Genomic DNA, 18,644 nt, shown 5'->3' with positions numbered 1-18,644 from the left:
CCTGTCAGGATGTTCTCGATGATGCAGCTGTATAATATCCTCTTGAGGATCTCAGGACCCATACCAAATCTTTTTAGTTTCCTGAGGAAGAATAGTCTTTGGCGTGCCCTCTTCACGACTGTCTTGGTGTGTTTGGACCATTCTAGTTAGTTGTTGATGTGGACACCAAGAAACTTGAAGCTCTCAACCTGCTCCACTACAGCCCCGTCGATGAGAATGTGGGCGTGCTCGGTCCTCTTTTTCCTGTAGTCCACAATCATCTCCTTAGTCTTGGTTACGTTGAGGGATAGGTTGTTATTCTGGCACCACCCGGCCAGGTCTCTGACCTCCTCCCTATAGGCTGTGTCGTCGTTGTCGGTGATCAGGCCTACACTGTTGTGTCATCTGCAAACTTAATGATGGTGTTGGAGTCGTGCCTGGCCATGCAGTCGTGGGTGAACAGGGAGTACAGGAGGGGACTGAGCACGCACCCCTGGGGAGCTCCAGTGTTGAGGATCAGTGTGGCAGATGTGTTGTTACTTAACCTCACCACCTGGGGGCGGCCCGTCAGGAAGTCCAGGATCCAGTTACAGGGGGAGGTGTTTAGTCCCAGGATCCTTAGCTTAGTGATGAGCTTTGAGGGTTATATGGTGTTGAACGCTGAGCTGTAGTCAATGAATAGCATTCTCTGAAAATGTCAGTGAAGACACCTGAGAGTTGGTCAGCACATGCCCGGAGCACACGTCCTGGTAATCTGTCTGGCCCCGCAGCCTTGTGTATGTTGACCTGTTTAAAGGTCTTACTCACGTCGGCTACGGAGAGCGTGATCACACTGTCGTCCGGAACAGCACTATGCTCTCATGCATGCCTCAGTGTTGCTTGCCTCGAAGCGATCATAGAAGTGATTTAGCTCGTCTGGTAGGCTCATGTCACTGGGCAGCTCGCTTCCCTTTGTAGTCTGTAATAGTTTGCAAGCCCTGCCACATAAGATGAACGTTGGAGCCGGTGTAGTATGATTCAATCTTAGCCCTGATTTGACGCTTTGCCTGTTTGATGGTTCGTCGTGTGGGAGATAGAATAATGGTCAAAGATAAACGTTTTTTTATTTTTTATGTTTAAGCCAAAATAAAACATAATGAAAAGTACATTTGAATGACACTGAGGGGCAGTGTTTTTACAACTAATGCCGGTTTGCCTGAGGCTGATGCCGTGCAGGTGTTTGTACACATGCATATATATACACACACTCTCATTCAAATGAACACATACAAGAACACACACATACATGTGATAGTGCCAGACATGCACACAAACATATACAGTTGGCATTGCTGTTATGATTTTAGTTGTCCTTGATGTCCTTTGTTGTAAATTTATTATGTTGTTTTATTATTATTTTTGCATTGTTGTTTGCTGTTTTCTTCTGTCTTTTCCTTTTTTCTCTTTAGTTCATTCTCTTGGTTGTTGGTGCATTGGGGGGTTCTTGGGGGTGGGGAATGAAATTAATTGTATTTTTTATTTTTCTTCTGGGGGTTGGGGGGACTGTGGGGTCTTGAATGGTTGAGGTACAGCTATTGGGGAAATGTGGGGGGATCTTGGAGGTACGGGTTCACGTTTTTTGGCCTGGTGGTAGATCGGTCAACGCGCCCTTGAACAGAGCATTGACACTGGATGCGTCTGTGTGTCGCTGTGAATGGGAATCTGTTGGATGACTGGTATGATGTAGTTGTTGAGCGGCTTCACTGCAAGTATATTGTATGTTTCGAATATTCAATAATTCAATTATTATGATATTTTTTAAATAACTAATTATAAGTTGCTGGTGTAATTACACTAACATTGTGGTATAACCAATTGCAGATATCTGCAGGATCTGGTGGAGTGGAAAGAGCTGTGCTACATAACATTTGGTTTGAACTATTCTACAGTAAAAACAAGTTTTAAATTATTTTGTTTCAGTTAATGTAACATGTTACAAAGGAACAATATTCAACTGCCAGCTGTGTGTGTGTGTGTGTGTGTGTGTGTGTGTGTGTGTGTGTGTGTGTGTGTGTGTGTGTGTGTGTGTGTGTGTGTGTGTGAGAGAGAGAGAGAGAGAGAGAATATTTCAAGAACATTTATTTAGAACAAGGAGCTCCCCTTTTTGGGACTCCTCTGTGGATTGATGATGATGCTTCTCCTTTTCTTCATTAGCATTGAGGATAGTAAAATAAATTATAGCCTACTGGAGGAGAAGTCAGCCACCTTACAGTAGATACACCAAGTGGAAAGTCAGGTAGCTAATATGTGAAATAGGAGGGCATTGGCCTCGTCTTACCATAGAAAGATCATGGTGAGCATGCAAGTGTGTTAGGACTTTGCCAGTGCTGTAACTGAGTTCTACCCAAACTCCTTGATTCTATCATACTGAAGAGCTCAATAACTTGACTGGGACCACCTCACCTGTCAGAGGCGTGCACAATTTATATTGTAAATCTGTAATGGCAACAGATAAGAAACATCTGTCCAGCAGTGGCAGACAGGATGGGGCACAAATACCTCCATGATACCTCCACAATATGGCAGGGCTGGCAAACTATCACAAATTACAAAGGGAAACCCAGCTGCGAGCTGCAGAGTGACGCAAGCCTGCAAAATGAGCTAAATGCCTTCTATGCTCGCTTCTAGGCAAGCAACACTGAACCATGAATGAAAGCACCAGCTGTTCCGGACGACTGTGATCTCGCTCTCGCTCACCGATGTGAGTAAGACCTTTAAACAGGTTAACATTTACAAGGCCCCGGGCCAGATGGACCAGGGGGCAAGTGTCTTCATTAACATTTTTAACCTCTCCCTGACTCAGTCTGTAATACCGACCTATTTCAAGCAAACCACCCTAGTCCCTGTGCCCAAGAACACCAAGGTAACCTGTCTAAATGACTATGTCCCGTAGCACTCAAATCTCTAGCCATGAATTGCTTTTAAAGGCTGGTCATGGCTCACATCAACACCATCATCCCAGACACCCTGGACCCACTCCAATTTGCATACCGCCCCAACAGATCCACAGACGATGCAATCTCTATTGCACGCCACACTGCCCTCTCCCACCTAGACACTTGTGTGAGAATGCTCTTCATTGAATACAGCTCAGCGTTCAACACCAGAGGTGAGGTGAGGAGGGCCCAAAGTGAAAATGTTGTGGAAAATCGAGAGTTAATATTATGCATTCAAGTGCTAGTCAGAGCTAGGAAACTCTGAAACTTCCGACTTTGTAGGTTGAATGCAGCATGTGTAAAACTACACAGCTTGGTCTTATACACTAGAAGTTACATAGTAAACGTAAATCCAGGGCACTCAAATGAATACCATATGTTACATTTGATATGGTTACATAAGACAGAAGGAAAAGGAAAGGCGGGTGGTTGGTTGTTTGATTTGGTCGGATGGGTGTATGACATGAACATCTAGCAACCCAAACGCTGTGCGTTTGAATCTCATCACGGACAACATTAGCATTTTAGCTAATTAGCAACTTTTCAACTACTTGCTACTTTGCAACTACTTAGCATGTTAGCTAACCCTTCCCATAACCCTTCTCCTTCCCCTAACATTAACCCATGAACTTAACTCCTAACCGTAACCCTAACCCCTAGCCTAGCTAACGTTAGCCAGCTAGCTATTGTAAGCCTTAGCCACCTAGCTAATGTTAGCCACAACAAATTAGAATTCATAACATACCATAAGTTTAGCAAATTGATAACATATTGTACATTTAGCAAATTCATGACATATCATGTGAATTGTAATTAGTAACATATCATACGAAATGAATGATGGTCATCCACAAATGAATACATAGGCTACCATACGAAAGGTAACATATTATACTAAATGGATTGCCTCGAATTTACATACAGAATAATACGAAATGCTCTGAGACCAGGTTGAACTACAACCTATTAGCAAGTCGGACATTTCCGAGTTTTCTAATTCCGACTAGCACGTGAACATGGCAATAGCCAGCCTCTGATCAGCAACGTCATATTATGTACAGTGGACGCTCCTCCCCCTGTCTAGATATTTTTTTTCACTCAACCTCTCATTTGACTCAGAGGCAGTCACACACCAATTTGCGCACAGACCGTGGAAAAATAGGGGCAGAAGATGGCTGACTTTACCGGGCATCGCGAGCTCTCAACAGCATCATCAACATCACCCGGGCTGTTCCCAAGCTTGACATTCGCGGTTAGGCAACTTTAAATCAGCCCCGCCTTATCCAGCCATCCACCACCGCAAATATTGACAGAGCTATTATAAACAATGGCAGAGATGGAAAAAGAGGGCAGACCCCCCGAAAATAAAAGAAGCAGAAAACCGGCTCACCCCGTGAAAAGGGAAATCAACGAAGAAATGAAGGTAAGTGATCGATATTAGACCAGTTGACTAGGATTACGCATGGAAACAGAACGCTCATTAAAGCGCGTGATTTTCTGTGGATGCGTAAAGCGCGCATCCTCTTTAAACATTTTGATTAATTGAACTGCAATTTGTTGGATGAATAGCCAACAAGTTCAATTGTCATATTCATTTTTGGCAATGACTTAAACCTACTCATAACCTAGTCCCATGTCCACCGCATTTTGAATACAAATCGATAGGGTCGATTTTCTTGCCATGCGTTATACATTATAGCCTATAGGCTACACCGTCTTTGTTGTTCCACATACCAGTAGGCTACATGTACTTTTTGTCAATGAATGGGGAAACATATTATCGATAATTAGGACCCCATTTATTGTCATTTGTGGAGTTTTCTTTAGATTATTCCATTGGAGTAAGCTAAATGGAAAATCCAGTGCATCAGTCAAGGCGTCAACAGTGCCACTACTACTATTACTACCTCTGCTCCCGCTGAAACAACACTGACCGTAGGCGACGCAATTAAAATAAAATCGCATGGGGAGGATGTTTAGATATATGAAAGGAAATAAACTTAATTCAAATTCTTAACGTAAGCCAAACTATGTGTATTGTCCTGCTGTGGACGACCCGAAACGTGTACTCCAGATGTGTCTACAGGTGCCGGATAAGAGCCCATTGTTTATCGTGCGTTGTACTGTTGTACTGTTCTGTATAAGCGTAACGGCGTACCCGATGGTACAACCATGCATGTCATGTATTAATATAAATATTTTGCAGAGAGAAATATATTTTCCAGCTGTGTTGGAATAAATTGCGGAGAAAAGAGGGTATGGCATGCAGGGAACCTAACGATATCGCTGCTTTGTCTCGGGGTTTCATCATGTGTTCACTGTTTGTACATATTATATGCCTGTGTTGAGAAAAATAATTCCCAATACAGAATAATTACCAGAGCAAAGTCATATATGGTCCTGTTATTAGAGCTTGGTTTTTATTTTGATGTATTAATTCAGAGGAATTATGAACAAATATATTCAGGAAAGCCTAACACCGTGCGCATAATGTCTCTTCTCGTGCAAGAGGTGTGTGTACTGGCCTTGGGTTTCAAATAAACCATTTTTTTCTCTTGAGGAATGCTAAATATTAGCATTTTAACATTTTATGAATCGTTGCATTGGGACCCATAAAGGGGACAGATATAGCCCCATCGGGACATTGGTCACATTGTGCTACATTCAGCCCTAATGCATGCCATTTATTTATTGGTTTATTTGCATTTGTTAAAAATGAGTGGCATATCTGTAGGCAGTTGCATGTGCAAAATAAAGATAAACAGCAGTTATTTAAAATTGAAAGAACACAGGCTATACTACGGACAAAAAGCATTTGAATTGGGAATTATTTTGACTAGCACATAATGGTATTCTGTGTATGTAATTTTGTTTCGTTGTCTCCATCAATCAAATTATGTGTCAGACAGACAGACAAAAGTTTTCTGCGCTGTTTGGAAAATGACTCAATCATTATTTTCATTCTCTGAAGCTGCCAAATCTTCTGCTCCATCTCCTTGTTAATGAGCTTAGTTTAAAATGTGGAAGGTTACACATCTATAATCATCACCATATGTAGAGCATCCTGGATGTCTCCTGTTCAACCAATATGATTCATCTTCAATATTGAATAACACAGCTCCAATTTAGATCTGTTGGCAGCCAGACAACAGCAAAAGTCAGAGGTGCTGCTGCAGTTGAAGTCGGATGTTTACATACACCTTAGCCAAATACATTTAAACTCAGTTTTTTACAATTCCTGACTTTTAATCCTAGTACAAATTCCCTGTCTTTTGTCAGTTAGGATCACCCAATTTTTATGAATGTGAAATAATAGTAGAGATTTATTTCAGCTTTTATTTCTTTCATCACATTGCAGGTGGGTCAGAAGTTTACATACACTCAATTAGTATTTGGTAGCATTGCCTTTAAATTGTATAACTTGGATCAAACATTTCAGGTAGCCTTCCACAAGCGTCCCACAATAAGTTGGGTGAATTTTGGACCATTCCTCCTGACAGAGATGGTGTAATAGAGTCAGGTTTTTAGGCTTCCTTGCTCGCACATGCTTTTTCAGTTCTGCCCACACATTTTCTATAGGTGTGAGCTCAGGGCTTTGTGATGGCCACTCCAATACCTTGACTTTGTTGTCCTTAAGCTATTTTGCCACAACTTTGGAAGTATGCTTGGAGTCATTGTCCATTTGAAAGACCCATTTGTGGCCAAGCTTTAACTTCCTGACTGATGTCTTGAGATGTTGCTTCAATATATCCACATAATTCCTCATGATGCTATCTATTTTGTGAAGTGCACCTGTCCCTCCTGCAGCAAAGCACCCCCACAACATGATCCTGCCACCCCCGTGCTTCACGGTTGGGATGGTGTTCTTTGGCTTGCAAGCCTCCCCCTTTTTCCTCCAAACATAACGATGGTCATTTCAGCCAAACATTTGGATTTTTTTTTCATCAGACCAGAGGACACTTCTCCAAAAAGTACAATCTTTGTCTCCATGTACAAACCGTAGTCTGGCTTTTTTCTGGCAGTTTTGGAGCAGGAGCTTCTTCCTTGCTGAGTGGCCTTTCAGGTTATGTCGATATAGGACTCGTTTTACTGTGGATATAGATACTTTTGTACCTGTTTCCTCCAGCATCTTCACAAGGTCCTTTGCTCTTGTTCTGGGATTGATTTGCCCTTTTCGCACCAAAATACGTTCATCTCTAGGAGACAGAACGCGTCTCCTTCCTGAGCGGTATGACGGCTGCGTGGTTCCGTGGTGTTTATACTTGCGTACTATTGTTTGTACAGATGAACGTGGTATCTTGAGGCGTTTGGAAAATTCTCCCGAGGATGAACGAGACTTGTGGAGGTCTACAATTTTTTTTTCTGAGGTCTTGGCTGATTTCTTTTGATTTTCCCATGATGTCAAGCAAAGAGGCACTGAGTTTGAAGGTAGGCCTTGATATACATCCGGGTACACCTCCAATTGACTCAAATTATGTCAATTAGCCTATCAGAAGCTTCTAAAGCCATTCCATTTTCTGGAATCTTCCAAGCTGTTTAAAGTCACTGTCAACTTAGTGTATGTAAACTTCTGACCCACTGGAGTTGTGATATAGTGCATTATAAGTGAAATAATCTGTCTGTAAACAACTGTTGGAAAAATTACTTGTGGTATGCACAAAGTAGATGTCCTAACCGACTTGCCAAAACTGTTAACAAGAAATTTGTGAAGAGGTTGAAAAACAAGTTTTAATGACTCCAACCTAAGTGTATGTAAACTTCCGACTTCAACTGTATACACCCAGGCATACAGGTGCTTTCTTCTACATTAAACACAATGTATATCTTTCAATTACTTCTGTGAGTTGAAGTTCTATGTCAGGCTATCCAGATAAGTGATTATGAAGGAGATGGTAATGGTATTAGAGACCAGTAGCGTTCCTAAACAGTTTGTGGCCATAGAATGTGCTGTCGTGTCAACAAACTGTTCTAAAACAAGACTCATATGGGCACACAATCACAATTTACTTTATTTGTCTGAGATGCAGTAATTTCCCCCTAGAAAAATAAGGTTCAAACTTTGCACCTGGTACTAAATCAAATCTGGCCCTGAATGTGTTCATTGGATTTGATGAACACTGATTTATTATGTAGGTATCCCATTTATGTCAGTGTGACAAAATTGTTACTGCTTGAACAAAGACCAATAAGACTAGCGGATACAGATGACAAAGTAGCCCTAGTTTAATGTTCAGATTAAGATACAGTATTTATCTCAAAACCCACTATCTTCAACATTCTCTGCCAAACATGCTACAGTATAACGCTCTCCCTAAACCAGAGACTGAAGGCCTGTTCGCTACTTTAAACCGTTTGATACTTTTATGTATTTATTTTCTCCCTTGTCTGTTCGAAAAAGCAGTCAAACAAACCCACCACACAATGTGCCCTTGTGAGAGATCATACCTCAGAGAAACCAAACAGTCTGACAATGTTTCCTTCATCTTGTGCCGCTTTAATGTGCACCATGGTAAAATAAGCCACAGTAAGTAATGGAGGAGAGGGGGGCTGTACTTGGTGGGATAGGGGATAGTGGAGGTTAAGAGCAGGGGAGAAAGGAATGTATACAGCAATAGGCTGCCTAAGCTGTAAAAACTGAAACCTGAGCGTCTGCACAGGATCAGATGTCAAGGAAGGTAGAGGAAATGGAAGCGGAGCAGTGGGAGAGAGAGGAGAGCATGAACAAGGGAATGGAAAAGTGTGGGCCAGGAGAGTCTGAAGGAGGGCCCACTCAAGGAAACTTGGCATGCGGATTAGGGAATTTTATCATGGTGTACTGTGACCTACTCTGGTTTCTGCACACAAGGTATCGGATTCCCCCTGCTCACCCTTACCAGCAGCACCTCTTGCTAACTGAAGGAAATAAGGGAACTACTGCTTTTGATTTAATCTATCAAAATAATATGATTATTCTAAACTGCTAAAGTTTAGACTGTTCCAGGGTTGAACAGTGGCAGCAAGTTGGTGTTTTGCAGAGCTGATATTAGGTTTGAATGGTGGTATTTTGTATAAATAGAGTTTTCTCATACATTGATAACTTGATCTCTGTTGATGATTCGTTGAATCGGGTGTATTAGTCTTGGGCAGAAGAAACAAAATCCTACACACCCTGATAAATTATAAATTGGATAACCATAGAGGAGATTTAGTCCAGTCCAGAGAGTTTGCACATCTGCAGTGGACAGTTGACACTCTGCTCCAAGACTGCACCATAGCGCTGCCTCCCACCTCACCCTGAGTCAAGCCTGTGTGCTGCTTTCATGACCTGCCATACAGATTGGGTTCCACTCTCTTTACCACTCCCTCTTTCTGGAAGTGGCAGGGTGACAGAGGGAACAGGGAGCAAAGACGAGGGCAAACGTTATTGAAGATAGAGACAGATGACTGTTGCTGGCTTCACACCTTTTCATTTTGTTTGAGTAATGGGATGCAGTCACATCTGAGTCAAGCAAGCACTTACTGATTGAGTCAATGTTCTTCTGTAACATGTCAAAACCCCAGCAGTTGTTGAATGAAGCAGTGCGGCAGAATCCACCCTAGACAATAGTTGTGACTATAAACTTTGTATAAATTAGGTATACAGTACATGAACAGCAGTGTAGCAGGTAGCCTAGTATTGTTTCAGTCTGGTCTTGGTTTAAGATATAAGTATATCAGTGTTTGTGTTTCTTAAAGATTGCCTGTTTCTGAATTGTACTTGTATCTCATGCCTTCTGATTCCATGTCTGCAGTTTTTGATTCAGAGCTGATGTTATAACTAACGTTGATTATGCTTTCATGTAATGAAATTACTTCCCCGATACAATGGTATTGACAGGGCAGCCCGTAATTGACAATTAAATGCTTGATTGAGTATTATTTGATTGACAGTTCAATGCCAGAATGTAATGAAATGACTAATGTCTCATCAGGTTCGGGCTGAGCGGGCCCGCCCATGGGCAGGCATGGCGGGTGATCTCCATGGCAACCCACCCTACTCCATGGTGAGCCCCTTTGTCCGTGCGAGACAATAGTGCTACTCTGAGCCATATATAGAGAGATTTCAGCCAAACATCTGTATTTATTCCATTTACATAACATCACATAATTCTATGGCAGCCATGTTAATGTTTCCTTTACAGCCTAACATTCACTAATAGCATATAATCTTGTGAATTTGAAACACAGATAGCTAATTGAACTGTTAGAATTACAACATGAACATACAGTAGCACCTCCAAAGATGACCAAACTCTCTCTACATACGATTCTGCTGCTACTGAGATTTTCAGGTTTAATGAATGATTGGCGGATAGTTTTGTCTCAATAGAAGAACATTTATTGTGCACCTTACATGTAAGGAGGTGAGGTTGGATGTTACTGCTTGTGTAGATTTGCAGTGGAAGTGCAGTAAAAATACATCTGTGGTAGTTCTCCTGGTTTGATGGGTTGGGAATTCTGTATAAGACAATGTGGAATTTTTGTAATGTGATCAGTATAGACTATTTGTGGAAAGTTACATGCAACTCATGTGGATTGCTTTTGGAAATGAACTGTAAGAAGCTATGAAAGAAAACTTAGATTATGAGCTGGTAAAAACATAATTCACTGAGGCCTTGATCAAACCAGTCTGGGATAAGTCAACTGTCAAGTTGTCCTGATACGTGTGCACATATGTCTGGTAAGGGTTCTGCCACTAGTGAATCTTTTGCTGCTGTGAACATATTACACATTATGGCATTATGGTTGAGGAAATTGGGCAGACCCATTTAAAAAAAACATGCAGCTTGGTTTCATATAGCAAACATATAATACTGCATTTCTTTTGTGTGTTTTGGGGGGGGGGGGGGGGGGGGGGGGCGGGGCATCTTCATAATCATATGCTACCAAACCCTTTTATCCCTTATTGCCCCCCTCATAACACTGTGACGTAATAGTGAAACAGGGTTCATGCTTGTTAACCCTAATGGCCAATATGGTGTCTCTTGTCTTGCAGAGTTTTGCAGAGAACACTATGAACGAGCTGCTGGGCTGGTACGGCTATGACAAGGTAGACCTGAGAGACCAGGACAACATCGACATACGGAACTACCCAGATGGAGAGGTACAACACATCTCTGTCCTGAAAGGTGAGCATAACCATGGAGATAAATATGTTATTATCTGGACATTGCAGTTGTTGATTCTTTGAAGAGGCTAAAAAAAAGTTTCACAAGTGGTAATACAAGTGATGTTGTGATGAAAAGGCTGAGGAAGATACTGCTGCAACTTCCCACTGGGCAAAGATATCATTTCAAGGTCTAGTTTTGATTTACATTTGAGTTGTCAACTAACGTGAATCCATCGTGAAATGTCATTGGATTTAGGTGAAAGTTGGGTGAAAAAAAATCAGAAATTCCCTTACGCAGATTACTTTTTGCAAATCCAAGCTTTCCACGTTGATTCAATGCCATCACATACATTTTATTGTTGAAATGACATGGAAACATTGATTCTGTCACGGGCGTCATGGTGGAAATGACCGGACCAAGGTGCAGCGTGGTGAGCGTACATTTTCCTTTATTATGTAAATGTCGCCAACAAAACAAGAAACGACCGTGAAGCTTACTAGGGCTATAGTGCCACTAACAAAGATAACTACCCACAAAATACAAAGGAAAAAAGGCTGCCTAAGTATGATTCCAAATCAGAAACAACGATAGACAGCTGTCCCTGATTGGGAACCATACCTGGCCAAAACATAGAAACAGAAAACATAGAAATAAAGAAACTAGAATGCCCACCCTAGTCACACCCTGGCCTACCCAAAATAGAGAATAAAAGCCTATCTATGGCCAGGGCGTGACAGATTCAACCAGTTTGTTCCAGTCGGTTGGCAGTAGTTCACCAGGATTGATGAGGCAATTCAGTCAGGCTATCCAGATTAAAACATGTTCTAGATGTTTCATCCAGTCAATATGGTGTAGTTGTTTTCAGCAGGAAACTGCACTTTGCTTTTCTATTGATGATTAGACAGGTGTTTCTGGAATCTCTACATGGTGACTCCTGATTGAAATTTGAGAGATTCACGTCAGTAATTGAACAAACATAGGGCCTTATCCAATCAAAGCTGCTAACCTGGTTTCCAGGATAACAAAAAGGATACCCATCTTGCGTTAAAAGCATATTTGTTTGGATTCATGTACACACCAAAACAATGTTTACAGTTTGAAACAAACTATTCTGCAGATCTTCCAGAGCTGTACTGCTGGAGTGAACGATGATGTCCATTTACATTGCTTTACATACAATAAGTCAAAGACCAACGCTCTGACTTTTGTCTCCCTCAGAAAACTCTTTGCCAAAAATCCCAGGAGGATCGGGGGAGAACAGCGATGTCTCCCCAAACCAAGTCAATAGCTCCCACTCTACATCAACATCAAGGAATGGAGTGACAGAGTCCTCCACCACCCCATCCACCTCCACACCCAGCACCAGGGAGCATGGGAATATGCCGACCATAGTCCCACTGATCCCACCCTCCATGATCAAGCCACCAGCAGGTAAAACACCTCTCACACACAAACACACACCTAACAATAAGACATGTGTTTAAGCTTGCACTTTAAGGACCAATTGAATGTAACCAACAATCTGGTACAAAATATACAAAACGGTGTTATACAAATTTAACAAATCACTTCCATTTCAGTGCTCAAATCCTTGGTCAGGTTTTACAATCACCTGATGAGGGCCCACGTTCCATAAAGACTTGCACACACAAACCTGCTTCCCCTCCTCCAGCTGTTTAAGTGTCAGTATCACCCAGTCAACTCTCAGTGGAAATGTACATGGCCTGCTGGCCAGACAGAGGGCTTCATTGAACCACAAGTGTGCCATGAGACTCCAGAGGCTCATCAGCCTGCATAGGGAGAGGAGAGTGACTTGGCATCACTCTAGAGGAGTACCCACAGCTTCGCACAACCTCGCAATGCACAGCGGGAAAAACAGATGGTATAGTCCCTTTTTAACAGCTCAACACCCGACTTGTACCCCTTTTGAATTATTCATATGCCCTGCTAGAGCAACAGAGGGGCCTTTGAGGTGCAGGTACACTGGATGATGGAGGTATTTAATATGGGCGCTGCATAATTACAGTACCAGGCTCTCTCCCAGCAGACGTGAGCTGTTTGAGAGAACGCATAACGAGAGATGAGAAAAAGGCCAGAAAAATCTGAATGCAAACAAACCACCTCAAGTGACCTTTTTGTATGAAATAATGAGATACTTCCAAATGAACACTTCAACTTGTGTGTTGTTGCCATACATTTATTTCAATACTGCAAGGTTGCGATTGGACTTTTTAACTTTTCTAAAATGATATTTGCTTGAAAGGAAAAAATCAATCTTTTTCACTGGAAAAGATTAACCATGCAGCAGGAGCATATAATATGCATGCTGTGGCCATTGTGCTAACTTTGGGCCTCCTGGGAGCTATTCCCCTTAATTGATAATTAGTCTTTACTTTGAAAAGGATTTGCACTATAGATCCATTAAGCTTAACAAGAGGGAAAAAGCCTTTCCAGTACCCAACACAGTGTGATAAAAGGGTGAGCGAAGGTGAAACACTAATGGCCACATTGTTTTTCACCTTTGCACACACATAGTCATAATGTGATAATTGTAAGTTATTGGAAGTCTCACAGGAAGAACTCTCTCCACATAGTACTACAGTAAGCGGCTAAAAACCAATGGCAATTACCCAGCAGCCGTTGTTTAAGATGACAGACCCATTTGATGTCATGGAGGGCTGAATAGTGTTTAGTTTCCATTTTCTAATGAATTTCCAATGAAGCCCTCTGCAATTTAATTAGGTAAACTTCAGCTAAAACATTTTCGTAAAATCGGCAACCAATTTCTGTCCACAGACATGCTTTCGGGTATCTCTGTCTGGTTAGAATGTCTCGTACTGCCTTCATGACTGCAGCAAAAACCCCTTGGGGTAGGAAGCACTGTCCTATTTTGCCTGGAAGGGGAATACGGTCAGGATGCATTGTTGGTGGGATCATTCACATGATGAGATTTGACAGGTGGCTGTCAGATTGTTGGGGGGGTTGGGGAAGGGGGGAGGAGGCGGAGTTTATGGCGTGGGGGCCAACGGTTGGACTATCATTATGCTTTGTCCCAGTTCCAGCAAATTTGTCTGGGGTGGGGGCCAACGGTTGGACTATCATTATGCTTTGTCCCAGTTCCAGCAAATTTGTCTGGGGTGTTCCAGATCATGTGTTTGTGGTCCCCCAGACGAGGCTGTGTCTAACGTCCAGATCATGTGTTTCTGGTCCCCCAGACGAGGCTGTGTCTAACGTCCAGATCATGTGTTTCTGGTCCCCCAGACGAGGCTGTGTCTAACGTCCAGATCATGTGTTTCTGGTCCCCCAGACGAGGCTGTGTCTAACGTCCAGATCATGTGTTTGTGGTCCCCCAGACCAGGATGTGTCTAACGTCCAGATCATGTGTTTGTGGTCCCCCAGACGAGGATGTGTCTAACGTCCAGATCATGTGTTTGTGGTCCCCCAGACCAGGATGTGTCTAACGTCCAGATCATGTGTTTGTGGTCCCCCAGACGAGGATGTGTCTAACGTCCAGATCATGTGTTTGTGGTCCCCCAGACCAGGATGTGTCTAACGTCCAGATCATGTGTTTGTGGTCCCCCAGACGAGGATGTGTCTAACGTCCAGATCATGTGTTTGTGGTCCCCCAGACGAGGATGTGTCTAACGTCCAGATCATGTGCGCATGGTGTCAGAAGGTTGGCGTCAAACGCTACTCCCTCAACATGGGCACTGAGCTAAAGAGCTTCTGCAGTGAGAAGTGCTTTGCCGCCTGCCGCAGAGCCTACTTCAAGAGAAACAAGGTAAGCTCCTTCTCAACACTCCTGCCTTATTACTTAACCAATTATGAAAGTGCACACAAGACCATGTGATAAATACATGTGTACTGACATGCATCACTTCCTCCCTACATCCACTCTTCCTGATATCTCAGATTAAGACACTGTAAGACACTTGTCAAACCTTAGGAATTGTAGTGACCAACTTTCAGCTTTGTACAGTAGTTGGCTGGGTAAGGTGCCCACAAGTTTAGGTTCTTTGGATATTTCACTCCTGAGTTTTTGACCTTTCGCTTCTGAGTACCCATTGTAGTAGATGAACATGAAACCAATATCCAGGATTGGCCTGTGGTTTCATCATTGGATATCCAGAAACACAGTTTCAGTAATTTAAACTCTCATGGCCTATGCAGATCAGTTTACCTTCAAACATGCATTGGTTCCAATGATCAGTATATATTGTCTTTCCAAAGACAGACAGTCATTAAGTTAAATAGTGTTTGTCCTGATTCCTGAAGTTAAACATTCTGCTTTCTTTCTTATACCTAAGCTTGGATATTTAAGGAATTACAGGGTAAGTATGATATGTCTTTATTATTTTCCCTTGTTTGTCTGAAGGACATTTTTCACCCAAACATAATCACTTAGCATAGCTATGTATGCTACTAGCTGTTGACATGGAAGTACACATATGTATGATAATGTTTTCAAGATACGTGAACCCATTTTTTTCCTGTTCAAACTATCTATTTTCACAGCATGAGTTGCCTTGTGCCTGCTGTGCTTCTTCACACGTTTGCTAAGCATTGCTAGTCTTAAAGTGATAGTTCACTCTAAAATCTAAGTTCCTTACTCACTACTTTATGTATGTATATATAAACAAAAGCACAACAGAAGAGATATTGTATTTCAGTGAGTAAGGAACAAAGTCAAGTGTTATCCAGGGACAAGAATTCCCACATTAGGAAAACAGACATGGCTAGAGCACAGAAAGTCCTTGTCTGCTGAGGAGGTGCAGATTCTATATTACGTCTCACACTCTCACATTCATGCAGGCCATTTGTGTAAGTGATATCCACATGTTTCTTTTTTCATGCACCCACAAGGTTGGCCACAACAACAAACCCTCCAGTTTTTCCAACAACAAAAAATTGCATGGCTGAAAATGTGTCTTGTGTCTGTGTGTGTCTGAAAGGGGAGCTAGGACAGTAGGATGGCAAAGGGGTGGGCAGTGGAGACGCATTGAGTTTCGCTAAATATCTACAGCTGCCTCGTCCGCGTAACCCAATCTCCTCTTATGGCGAGCGGGTGGGGAGGATTCAGTTTCTACCATTGCCACTGCACAACACCATCCATCCAGTGCACCAGGAATAATACCAACATTTAGACATATGATAGGGTGGCTTGGGGTAGAAGAGTTTTGATCCAGTTTTGAGCTCAGCTAATGACTAGTCTGGTTTATTTCACATAGACGTTCAAGAATACAGAATAATAAAACTGATGTTGTGAAAAATGTTTTACACACACACACACGCGCGCGCTCTCTCACATCATGTAAAAGCACTAGAGAGGGAGGGTAAAGTCCAAGTGAAGAGACCCTAGCTTGTAATTTACATCTCATTTTCGCTGCAATACGCCTCTTTTTTTTCATGGCTCAGGAATCTTTCCATACACCTCAAGAGACTTTGTGTCTTTCTCTCTGAGGTCCCTCCAGGCAAGAGGGGGCAGAGTGCTTCTTTACGTCACCACAGTATTGTCACATCAATTCAAACAGACACAAGTCTTTACACACCGGCTAGCGGTTGCCTGCACTGCTCTGACACACTCTGCAATTTATTTTAGCTTCTGGATCCAGTGTCAAAGAAGACACACTGGATAATAGAGGTGTGTGTGTGTAAACTGTCAGCATTGTGACTCCGTCTAGGCCCCCTTGTCGCAGCAGGAGAACCTAGTGAGGGAGGGGATTATTTCATAGCTGACAGTGATTTAATACAAAAAAAGGGAAAGGGTAACTTTGAGAGGAGTTTTTCTAGAAAGAAACTGGAGCTTGAACTTGCATTACACTGAGATGGTCATGTCATGCTCTTTCTCCTTCTGAAAGTCTAACTAGCCCAGCTAGAGTAAAGGTGGATGATCCTTACAAATCGCGGCTTGGACGGAACAATCAGCAATTTTCATTATTTATCTGTTAGCCAGCTTAATAAACACTGACTTCCGAGAAACATTGTACTATGATATGAAGACCCCTTTTAGAATGGCATTACAGTACATAAGTTACTTGACTATCGTAAACAAGCTTGTTATCCCACAACCAAATGGGAACAAGAAGAGAATGTTCAAGGAACATTTCCTGTTAGCTGGGTAATCTAATGAGAGGACAGAAGGAGGGGGCTGGCCCAAAGATGTGTGTTGTCCCAGGTGGGTGAAAAATGTTCCATTTGTGTTAGATGTGTGTGAGGATTTGTGCAATGGGACATCTCCGTGAATGTCTGTTTCTTGTTGTGGGTCTGTGTGTGTACAATTGTGAGGGCATACCCGTCAGTATATTTTGTAAAACACCTCTTGGCAGGTGAAACGCACACACACACACACCTGGGCAGGCACAGATGCCCAGATGGAGCTTTTCACAGCGACAGCTGTTGTACCACTCCTTCTGGGCATTGGAGTCACCAGTGAGCACACATACCAGTGGCGTGGAACTGTGATGCCATGTTTACACCAGACCATTTAGCCGGACTGCGGCTGTATTTAGCTGACATGGTGCGGCCATCAATAAGACATGTCACTGAATATTTCAGAGGAACCAACTGTGGTAATAGTTGCGTAAAGTAAATGTCTAATAGCCAAGAAGTAATTTGAGGAAGAGTAACTTTTGAAAGTGGAGAGTGGGACATCTCCCATAATCCCTGCAATAGTAACTGATGGTTAGAAAATTATTTTGGGATGGGAAGTTGTTTCAAAAGGTGGTTTGAGATCTCCGGAGGACTCATTTTTAACCCATGGCGGGTAGATACTTTCTTAGCCCGTGTCTGTGTTTGTCTCCAGGTAGTCTGTTTTCCTTCATGCTCTCAGTCTCTTCATACAACAGTGGTGGACCTGATTCACAGTAAAAGACATGGTGTCCCCATTGTATGACTGAACTTTCATGCTGGGTCATTTCTCTCTCCCTTGCTGTCTCTCACTCTCTCTCCCTTGCTGTCTCTCTCTCTCCCTCCCTTGCTGTCTCTCTCTCTCCCTCCCTCACTGTCTCTCTCTCTCCCTCGCTGTCTCACTCTCTCTGTTTGTGTGTGTGTAACCCTCATGCCTCATCCACCGTGCCAGCACCTCATTAGCACTATATGTAAATGAATTGGCACAGGGCCAGAGGGTCACAGCACAAAATGGAGACTGGGTAATGACACAATGGTGTGTGTGTGTGTGTGTGTGTGTGTGTGTGGAGGGGGGTGGTACATTTAAATTATTATCAATGTGTATCTACACGGTGCCGAAATAGTGCTGGTGGATTTTAAATCCCTTATCCTGTTTCCTTTAACCTTGATTTTTGTGACATTGTTAAATAATTGTTTCTCCATGGAAGTCTTTAAATCTGATTAATGTAGCCTTTTAACCAGCCTCCCTGGTTACATTAGATTAGAATTCCCCTCTTTCACAGTTCATAATGATAAGGCCAATATAACATCTCTTCAGCTGTCAATGTGAACATTTAACCATAGTCACACACACACACCCACACACACACACACACACTTTTCCACATGGCTTTCATTTATGATAATGAGAACTTGCTTATGATTCCGCAACCCA

General features: G+C 42.5%; 1 protein-coding gene across 8 annotated transcripts in view; it reads left to right on the top strand.

The window, feature by feature from the left end:
- LOC139383774 (sine oculis-binding protein homolog A-like) overlaps positions 1 to 18,644 on the top strand; it is a 61,864-nt gene that overhangs the window by 32,476 nt on the left and 10,744 nt on the right. For 4 of the 8 annotated variants that reach the window (XM_071128347.1, XM_071128342.1, XM_071128346.1 and 1 more), the window contains exons 1-6: positions 4,051 to 4,377; positions 9,905 to 9,976; positions 10,969 to 11,101; positions 12,302 to 12,514; positions 14,713 to 14,864; positions 15,391 to 15,414. In XM_071128347.1, coding sequence (XP_070984448.1) covers positions 4,282 to 4,377; positions 9,905 to 9,976; positions 10,969 to 11,101; positions 12,302 to 12,514; positions 14,713 to 14,864; positions 15,391 to 15,414 — 690 coding nt within the window. In that variant the 5' untranslated portion in view covers positions 4,051 to 4,281. Of the gene's footprint in view, positions 1 to 4,050; positions 4,378 to 9,904; positions 9,977 to 10,968; positions 11,102 to 12,301; positions 12,515 to 14,712; positions 14,865 to 15,390; positions 15,415 to 18,644 lie in introns of those variants that run through there. The other 4 variants (XM_071128343.1, XM_071128348.1, XM_071128344.1 and 1 more) reach the window with 3 other exon arrangements.

The sequence above is a fragment of the Oncorhynchus clarkii genome, chromosome 25, assembly GCF_045791955.1.
Source record: "Oncorhynchus clarkii lewisi isolate Uvic-CL-2024 chromosome 25, UVic_Ocla_1.0, whole genome shotgun sequence".
In the NCBI taxonomy this organism is placed as follows: Eukaryota; Metazoa; Chordata; class Actinopteri; order Salmoniformes; family Salmonidae; genus Oncorhynchus; species Oncorhynchus clarkii.
This window is presented reverse-complemented; position numbering and strand designations above follow the sequence as displayed.